The sequence below is a fragment of the Hippocampus comes genome, unplaced genomic scaffold (assembly GCF_001891065.2).
Source record: "Hippocampus comes isolate QL1 unplaced genomic scaffold, H_comes_QL1_v1.1 scaffold53, whole genome shotgun sequence".
Classification (NCBI taxonomy): domain Eukaryota; kingdom Metazoa; phylum Chordata; class Actinopteri; order Syngnathiformes; family Syngnathidae; genus Hippocampus; species Hippocampus comes.
In genome coordinates, this window is record NW_017805707.1 from 868955 (window position 1) to 878879 (window position 9925).

The 9925-nt window shown below is 47.6% G+C and overlaps 1 protein-coding gene across 5 annotated transcripts in view; it reads right to left on the reverse strand.

Moving 5' to 3' along the window:
• Positions 1-884: 884 nt before the first annotated feature.
• dock4b (dedicator of cytokinesis 4b) overlaps positions 885-9925 on the reverse strand; it is a 47997-nt gene continuing 38956 nt past the window's right edge. For 2 of the 5 annotated variants that reach the window (XM_019883049.1, XM_019883047.1), the window contains exons 43-52: positions 8096-8179; positions 7830-7949; positions 7602-7726; positions 7099-7219; positions 6723-6804; positions 5868-5977; positions 5258-5330; positions 4294-4410; positions 3891-3952; positions 885-2768 (exon numbers count right to left, since the gene is read on the reverse strand). In XM_019883049.1, coding sequence (XP_019738608.1) covers positions 2376-2768; positions 3891-3952; positions 4294-4410; positions 5258-5330; positions 5868-5977; positions 6723-6804; positions 7099-7219; positions 7602-7726; positions 7830-7949; positions 8096-8179 — 1287 coding nt within the window. In that variant the 3' untranslated portion in view covers positions 885-2375. The remainder of the gene's footprint in view (positions 2769-3890; positions 3953-4293; positions 4411-5257; positions 5331-5867; positions 5978-6722; positions 6805-7098; positions 7220-7601; positions 7727-7829; positions 7950-8095; positions 8180-9925) is intronic. The other 3 variants (XM_019883051.1, XM_019883050.1, XM_019883052.1) reach the window with 3 other exon arrangements.

Here is a 9925-nt window from a genome sequence, read left to right on the forward strand (position 1 = left end):
GAAAGAGTCACCTGCAATCATATCCAGTTCGCTTATGACCGCAGTTAGGAGAAGTGGTACTGTACAAAAAATGATTGATAGATGGAGCTTTCAACCGCAAATTCCATTTTTGCCTCCTTTCAGGTGCAGAGCCGACAGCTGTTTGATAATTAGGAAACCTGTGCTCGACGCCATGTAGTAAGTGAGCTCGGTGTCAACAGTAACATTTTTTTTATTACTTGAATACAATAAAAACATAATAATTATAACATTTATATATTTTGTTTATTCTTTTATTCAACAGCAATGGCAGAGTTGACACCTTTTCTCTGTATTATGAGTTAACTACTTCCTTTCAGGACAGGAAGTGATGTAAGGGTGGCCATTTTGAATTTGGGAATCGTGTGCCATGCCCAACTCTTGCCATTTTTTTTTACCTTATTGCTGTTTCGTTATTGTAACAATTTACTTTTGTAGTTGCTCAATAAATATCATTAAAAACTAATTCTCTATATGTGTGTATTTACTGTAAATATAAACTCTACATACTTTTTCCTCATGCTGAGTTGCCATGGTAATGTCTCTCTGTAATACAAACAAACATGGACGTTTGTGTGCGTGTTTTTTTTAAATCATGCTAAGGATGTGAATTAACAAAGCACGATGATAATGAATGATGCACATTCAATGTAATTGTGATTTCGTCTAATTGATTTAACTCATAAATTGGCAAAAAGTGCATTGAGCAACATTGAGAAGCCACTTCAGCGAGCGCAGAGAATGCAGGCTTTTCTTTCTTTTTTTTTTTTGACAGTTTTGGCTTCCCTCGCTTTTTCTAAAGCAGCTTGCCCGGCGCTGATTTTTATGGAATTTTAATTCAATATCTAATAACACAACAAGCAACATTTACAGTGGGCCGTTTATTGAACTTGTAAATGTGTTAGGCGTCATAAAAGCATGACCTTTTATTTTTTTTCTACACTCACAAAACCCATAAACGTTTGCACATTTATAATAATAATCATTTGCTGCTTCAACATTACATTCAAAGCTGTAAATCGTTATAACTACATTTTGTTAAAAACACAGTATTTACATAAATTGCAATACTTTTTTTTTTTAATATTTGGCTTACTTACATTAATCTCATCACATAATTTACAGGTTCTCCAGAACTGATTAATGGAAATATTTCATGTTAAAAAAAAAAAAAAAATCATAAAACAACTACAAAAATGAGACATACAAACAATACTAAAGCTAACCCCCTACCTAACCCATTCTGGGGAAAAAAAAAAAAAAAAAAAAGCATCACTGAACTCACAACTGAGGAACATGCGATGCTGAATGTCCTCTGGCGTACGCATCAGAATGGACTCGTCACCGAGCGATGGCGGTGCCATTAAACGGGGTCGTCAACAACAATCTACGTTTCGACTTTACATGTCATTTCTGCTCCAATTACTTTGTCCAAGAGAGATGACATAACAGTACTTGTCATGTTTCTGACAGCGTCGTAGAATTGTGCTTGGAAAAAAAAAAAAAAGTTGCGTATGATCAGTAGAGTAGAGCATTTTTGGGGTCTGCAAAAATCACGTTGCAGATGGTCTGCTGAGATGAGCAATTCATTTTGTTGTCTTGGCACTATTTAAAAAAACCAAAACAAAACAAAAAAACATGTTCCGTTGTGCATTATACTTTGGCACAATACATGGAGCCCAACCGTTGAAGGTCATGCAATACGGTCAAGGACAAGTCCAGGCTCTAAAGCATGCAAAAATGCCAATAATCGCCCAAGTGATTGGTCCAACTTTCTTCATTGAAAAGTGCAAAGCTGATTGGAAAAAAAAAAAAGTCGACAGAGGGTAGTGGGTTGCGAAGCAAACGACTGGCCTCGACGACTAACCTTAAAAAGTTGCTGGTCTTCAAACGGTAAAGTTACCTTTGCTTAAAAAAAAAAAAAAAAAAAGTAATCATTCGGAAATGTCACTTCATCATACCATCGCTGGCGTGGATATGACGATATTGATCCGTGTTTAATTTCTTCTCAAGCACCATTTTAGCCATACAGTGTACAAATGTACAATTGTTACAAAAGACGCAGAAAGAAAAAAAAAAACGTGCAAGATTGACGGTTCCCAATACTTAAGGCAAAAAAAACAATCCTTATCCAGTCTATTCCGAATATATGTCCAATGATGACGCCTATCAAAACTGTACTAAGTGTAAACACAAGCTATAGAAAAATGAGGCTCCGTTTCTAAAAACCGCCCGCCTTTTATCGGAGCGGAGGTACGGGATTCCGAGCTGAAAAACAAACAACCCAAAAGTTGAGTGCCCAGTAGAAAAGTGCAAATAATGCCAGTGTGTTTCTTTGCCGTCACATTGCCGTCCTCCTATAGCTGCGACACCTTCCGGGGCAGAGGCCTCGGCCTGGGCACGCGAGGGTCCGAGGTTCCGTCCAGCTTCATGCTGCCCGTGCGCAGCTGGTGAGGTTTGGGGGGCAGGGCCGGGGGGTCTGCCTGCGGCGGGATGGACAGGCTGTGGGGCAGCGGCACGGGGCGGCCGCGGGGGTTGTTCCTCTCGTAGACGCTGTAAGGCGGCGGCGTCTTGTTCTCTCTGCGGACGGGCTCGTCGGGGGCCGAATCGGTGCCCGACGCCTCTGACACGCTGCAGCGGCTGAGCGAGGAGATGCCGCTGCTGTAGCTGCCCGAGAGGACGGGCGAGTTGGAGACCAGGCTTGTGGAGTGGCACTCGGTGGGCGACGGCGTGAACGGGGGCATGGTGGCCTGGTGGAGGGGGGAGACAAAACGCACAACCTTGACTTCATCTTCCCACTCTGGTTTCAATGGAATTGCCGTCTGACTGAATTGACCGCGGGAAGTCGCCGACTGCCTGTCGACGACACTACAAACGGGCCGCAGAAGCGGCATGCGCCGCGCATTGACGCAGAGCTGTGATTGACAGCGCATGAGCTCTGTCACTTTTTTTTTTTTTTTCCCTCCTGCCTCCAAGCCGTCACCTGCGACAAAAGCGGCACGCTTCGCACTGTCGCTTGTGACGAGCACACAAAGACGACAGAGCGGGAGGAAGGAGGGGAGGAAAAAAAAAAAAAAGAAGCCTTTAGCCTCATTAACAGCTCCGTCTCTGCTTCCGAAAGCTTTACAGGATATCGATTAAACTACTTAGAGGACTCCCTGTCAAGAAAAACATTCCGGAATGAATGTTTGTACAGAAATCGTACGCAAATTCATGGTTCACTGTTTTGAAATTTTTGATCGGCAACATTTCTCAGCAAAATTGTTTCCTGTGTGCTTTTTTTAAAATGCCACAAAATGGCATCAAAGCCACGCCTATATAGGAAAGTAGTGGAGTATTTGATACAATGAGGTGCGGATGTACCTTGAGATACAAATGAATTTTGTTCCGGATATGTGTTGTCATTCAGTCTTTTTTTTTTTTTTTTTTTTTTTGCTTCACCATAAGCGGCAGTTTGGCAAAGATTGAACAATTCATCTCAAAAAGAGCCTTCAAGCGGTTTCATGCCACTCCCCAGTTGAAGCTTACTGTCAAACTAAACACGAAAACAGAGAATTATACAGCCATCCACCCATTATCTAAACCGCTTCTCCGCACAAGGGTTGCAGCCGTGCTATGTGCACTTAAAACAACCTGATCGCTTTGCCTGAAGATTATTTAGCTTCATGCTAAGGGAAAAACAGAAAATGAGGACACGGTAACAGCTGAACAAGTGACGGATATTTGAACACGCCAGAAAATATCATGGGCACGTCTTCTTTATCCTCTCTACGCTATTTCTAGCGCTTGGTCAATAAGCATTTTTTTTTTTTTTGTTTGACATTCGAAGCCTGCAATCAATCGGCGAGACGAGGTAACTCAAAAGAACCAACCTTTTGCGGCGACCTGGACATGAGAATGGGAGACTGCGACCTCATGTTTTTCGCCGAAGAGCCTGCGCGGTGAAAAGCAAGAGACGGAGAGGAGACGATGAAACGGGAGGGCAAATTCAAATAGTTTTGCGCCCACCGGCGCGACGCAGCGTGACGCAGCGTGACTCATGCAAACATCCACACGTGCGGCTCCCAGACGGCCCCCCCGTGGCTTTCGGCGTGAATGAATCAAATGCTTGCCAACGTTGTGCGGGTCCTTGGGGCGGCCTTAAATGCTTTTTAGACATGCAACAGCTGCTGTCGCCTTTTCCAACAAGGGGGCAGCAGGGGGGAGAAAAAACACTCAAGCATCTGTTTACATTTGCTGAATGGGACGGAATGGAATGGAATGGAAGACCTGTACCTGAGTACGGTGGCCTGGGAGGGATGGGAGGGACTAGCAACTTGCCAACAGGGTCAGAGAAGGACGACACGCCCTCTTTGACGCTGTCCAGGCTCCAGCTACTGGGCGTGGGTCGCACTTTTGACGGCAAACGGAGGACATCACAATCATCGCCATGACGACAACAACAACAACAATAACAAGATGGCGGGTGCATGCACAAACACAAAGACCAACCATGCAACGTAAAACATGAGTGTGCCGAGGGAACGTTCTCTCTGCCGTGCAATCTTTCATGATTATGATGATCATGCGGGAGTCTCTTTTCGTCATCTTCTCAGAAAAAAGCTCACGACTCGAAACGTCACGTGAGCCCGCGTGCGACACGACGCCCACCGTCGCAACAGGATACTCGAGTATCCGCAACTCCAACGTGTCATTTCACGCACTCGAGGTAATCGCGGGTTTCCTGCAAATTGTCACGCTTGTCGTCTTCGGCGCTAATTGCGGCGTACGGCACCTTAAAAGTGTCGCGTTTACCGCGTCGTGGCGGCACTTTCTCATTTGCACCGCCATCACTTCCGCAGTCTTCGCTCATTACTTCGCAGTGGTTGTTTTCCTTCGTCGCGGCGCTCATGAAAGGAAATCGCCTGGCTGGTTTTGTGAAACGTATGTGCGCACTTTTTTTTTTTTTTTTTCACCATCGAGCTAAAAGGAAAAAAAAAAAAAAAACTAACCCGGGGCTTTGCTGCTAGATGAGCATTTACATTTCCAAATTCCACACCGATCACTCAGCAAAGCCTGCAAAGGCATGACTCATGCCAGCGCCCACTCTAATGAGCTAAACACAATAGCTGTGATGTGCTTGATGCAGTCGGAGAGCGATGAATTGAACCCCCGCAAGCGTCATCGCGAGCTTTGGAAGAAGCGCGACGCCGTCAAGCTGCGCAGAGTCAAGTGGCGCTTTTTTTTTTTTTTTTTTTACCTTTGTCTGGAGCCGAGAGGTTGGGGTCACTGCGGGGTAAAGTGGCGTCACCTATGTGATGAGGAGCGGCCCTCTGCGCGCGCACACACACACACAAAAAGGCATTTGGCATGACACAACCAGCACAAAAATATGCAAAGAAGGTATAAGTTGCCCCGAATTAAAGCCATCTGCTATGCAAGAACACGATGGCCTTGCCGATTCTTTTTTTTTTTTTGTTTTTTCCCCACAACTTGTGTGCAGGTGAAGTGCGGGGGAGTTGAACAGCCTTGAGAAGCAAACACAGATTTGTGCTGTTTTTCTTCTTTCAACCATATCCGCCGTCGAGGCTCAAGTGTACACGCGTTGGCCTTGGGTGGGAGAGGCAAGCAAAATCGTCTTTTTCTAAAGGCTTCAATGTTTGCTTTTGGTGAAGGCGAGCCTTCATAGAACATCAACAACACTTGCGCCGATATTTGAAAAAGTGGATCAAATACAAAACGAGGTAAAGATTTGTATTCTCTGATAAATGTTTCAAAAGGAGAGACTACAGATATATAGATGGAAAATGCCTGAATATTTTCTGTCGTGCGAATCACATCTGCCATCTTAATGCATCACTGTCGCCAACCTGCGCAGGGTCCAGCGGGTTGGGGAAGATGGCACTGACGGGCCTCTCTCTCGGCGACAGGCAGGCGTTCTCTCTGGAGTGCTTGTGTTTCTCGGCCATCTGCGGCGAACCTGCAGCGGGCGGCCGGCCGTGAGTCAGAGCGGGAACACACGCGGAGCGGCGGGGGAGGCGTTAGACTGTTACACGCCAAGACCTGGACGCGGGCTGAGTGCGATTCGCCTCCCGCTGGCCTCCGCAACGTGATAAATAGCCCACGCTCTCCTTCAGAGCGGACGAATGGCGCAACAGCCCCTCGGCCTGTCGTCGCCGACTCGCGAGCCATAAGTCACGACGGGCTTTACGGCAAGCCGCGGGCCAGCTGCTCGGCAACGGCGAGCGTATACGCGCCCATTAACGTCGGCGCGCGTTCAATCTTTTGATGATTTATTTCGGGTAGAAATATCGCGCGATGAGTCGGGCCCGGAGAAGACCTGCGATACTCAGCAGAGACTGTAATGAGATCCCCTCGCACCCCATTCTCGGTTCCTAACTTTTCATCCTCCAGCCTCCCTGTCGGAGTTAAGCTGCTACGTGCTGCGTGAGCTTTCCAGCTCGCCTCGAATCGCAAGACGTCGATGTTCAACTCATTCACTGCCATTGACGGCTATAGTCGTCAAAAGGTCAATTGTTTTCGCATGGGCTGGCGGTGAATTGAATAGCCATGTGGCTTTGAAAGACAAAAGATAAATCAACGAAGCAATTTTTTTTAAAAGTGTGCTGTCCAGGTGCAGGTCATGGATGTTGCAACAGGATGATGAGCCAAAACGCAGCAAAAAAAAAAAAAAAAAAAAGCAATCAACAAGATGCAATTCTCACCTCGGGCACTGGAGGGAGCTGAGCTGGTGACGTTGGGTGAGGCGGAGTGGTTGGAGCTCAGGCTGGAGGTAGACGGACTGGGCTGGAAGGCGAGAGGAGAAAAAAAAAAAAACAAGCGCCTTTTATCATCATGAGCCATCAAACGGGTGTTCCTCTATCCCCGCGATTCATGAGCCTTGCGAGAGGCTGACGCCTGATGTCAAACGAGGCCACCTCGCCCGGCGCGCTCCCAAGAGTACAAAGTCAAAATGGCTCAAGAGGCTTTAACGGCTGCCGAAAGGCCTCGCGCGGTGCTTTCCAAGGAGGACGCCGCAGCTCGAGGCCTCAAACTATCGGGAGTTTGTTCTGAATTCTCGGGGCGGGCGGGTTGGAGTACCTGCATGTTGAAAACTTCATCCGAGCTCTCCGACTGACCCGTGATGTTGCTGACCTCGTTGGACGCCTGAGAGGACAGCGAAGACGACGAGTAGCGGTTCACTGCCGGGTAACTGAGGAGACTGCAGAGGAGGGAAAATGGGCAAAACGTGGGTCAAAAGCCACGACGGAATCAGGAAGGCAATGGCATGGTTCGCTTTTTGCGGAGACTCACCAGGATGCAGCGAGAGCCGCGTGGGGAAAGGAGGAGGCGAGAAGGAAACAGAGACGTAAATGAGAGGAAAATTCCTCTGATGGCGGCAACATAAAAGGTTTGCTTGAAATCGTCCCCCCCTCCCTCCCCAAAATGAATAAATATGAAATTCAAAACCCAGAGAGAGGAGATGGGGAAGGTCAAGAGGCAGCGCGGCAGGGTCACCGAGCTCATCGACGCGCACGCACACGACTCGAGCGCCGCTCACGCATCGGCCGGGCCGACGCCTTCCAGGCGGGAAGGTCTCTCACCTTCGCCTGGCCACTCCTCTGCTGCCATCTGGGCTGATGATGCTGCTCGGCACCGAGTTCCGGCACGTGCGCGGGCTTCCGTTGGTGAAGTGCACCGGGCTTGCGCGCACGTAAGGCGGAAACTCCTGCGGTTTGCGGGACACACACACACACACACACACACAATGAATCAAATAAGTTGCGCTGGTTGCTAAGTGTCTGTTGAGAATAACGGGAGGCGCCACCAACCTGGATGCCCAGACTGGATTTCATCAAATGGAACTGGTCCACCAGCTTCTTGTGCAGAGGCCTCATGTCCTGAGGCACCACCTTCTCGTGCACGGCCAGGCCGTATTCCAGAATATGCGCCTGCAAGACAAACAGCGGCCACAATGTTTACTTCTTGTTCAGGCTGTGTTGTTTTGTGTAAGGGGGAGGGGGGGGGGGGATAGGGACGCCACCTAAATAAATAAACAAAAGATGCCTCACCCTGGCTTTAATCTACTGTTACCAACCTGTTCAAACATGAGTTCCCTCAGGCGCCCGATCTTCTCCCCGTCCTCGGGGTGATTCATCACGTAGTCCTTCACAAAAAAGGCCTGTGTGAAGACAAACATCTGTTAGGCACAAACATGGAACAGCGGGAGGGTTTTTTTTTTTGTTTTTTTTTTTTGTTGTTGTTGTTGGGTTTTTTTTTTTTGTGCCTCCTTTGCCTTGTTACCTGAATACCCGGATCCCCCACCGGGGCCGACACACTCCAAAATAAAGTTTTATGAGCAAACCGACAAAAGAAACAAACATCCCAGCTCAAAGGGAGATCGATAGTCACCATGTTATTTTTTTTTTTTCAAAATTTCTATAATTATAACGAGTTCATGGATCGGATTTTTTTTTTTTTTTAAAGCGACAGTTAAAAATAAATCTGAAGAAAAAAAAAAACGCTCAAAGCGCTTGATTTGAGCTCACGTGGTCACACGTGTCACTCAAAGATGTTTCAAGACGCAGCCGAGATCCACGTCGTTCTCACCAAAAAAAAAAAATTCCGAGTGGCTCAGTCAATCATGAGGAAAAAGTCCAATTACAGATGGAACGAGAACGGCGAGGAGGTGAAATAAATCAGACGGCATCCCCTCCGCCGCCTCCCAAAAGGGACTTGGGCTCAAATTAAAGCAATAAATCTGAATATTAATCACCGCAATTTTGCCTTCATTTGCCGCGGAACCGACCGACGCAGCTGTCAATCGGAATCACGCTGGGAAATTAAGAGTTTTTTTGGGGGGGGGACAGCGAGGCTTGGGCGGTTGATACAGGTTCCCGCAGCAAGAAAATAAAAGGAACTGTCGTGAAAACACCGCTGATTATAAAACTACTTCCTGGCTGTAAACATCCGCGCGGAGGCCGCGCGCAAACGCCCGCCCGCCGATGTGCCTCTCTGTGGGGAAAAGGCGGTTGCTATGCGACACGGTGAGCGAGGTCCACTCGCGACGTTGAGGATGGAAAAAAAAATAATATTTTCGAGATGGTCTTTTTTTTTTTTTTTTTTTTTTTCCCCTCTGCCTTGTTAAAAGACGACGCCGCTGCGGCTCCAGCCATGAATGCTCCCTGCAGGATGATGCGGTCCAAATGCTTTCCTTCACTGGATTCATCCAGCCCTCCATCTCTCCCTCCGGCCACATCTATCCAGCCGTCGACCTTGTATGCACTCCCCTTTTTTGTAGCGCTACGTTCCTGCCGGGCTGCCGTTATCCAATACAGCGCAACCTCGATTTCAATCGGCCGAAACCAACGGGCTCCAGTTTCAGAGGACAGCAAACGGTTTGAAACGCCGTCTTTGAGAGTCGCTGTTGAAATCCGCTGGATCGAGAATTGGCCGCCATTCGCCACGAGACCAGCGTGGTTCCGTTTCATGTTGTTGCTCCGCTCGAGCCAGAGACACACTGACAGTTTTTTCAAGAATAATTTGTATTATATTTCGCATTTTTAGGAGACAAAAAAAAGTACCAATCGCGTGTCATGCAAGCTAATGCAGCACATAAGCCGGGTTTGTTAAAAATGGATGGGTCGGAACTGAAACTGTGTCAGGCTGTCAGCGTCACCGTTTTTTTTTTTTTTTTGGCTTTTGAATGCGCCTTGGATCTCTGAACTCGCGACAAACTCTTGACGCGCCTGTCACCCAGGAAGAAATTAAAGCAGGCAGTCAGCGAAGCCGCCTGGGCCAGATGGGTTCTCCGCCGATTTTTTTTTAAGCCATTTTCAAATGACCTTTCACCCTTTTTTGCACTTAGTTTTTACCGATTCACTCAACCCCCCCCCCCACCACACTCGCGTCACCCCATCCGCCGTAC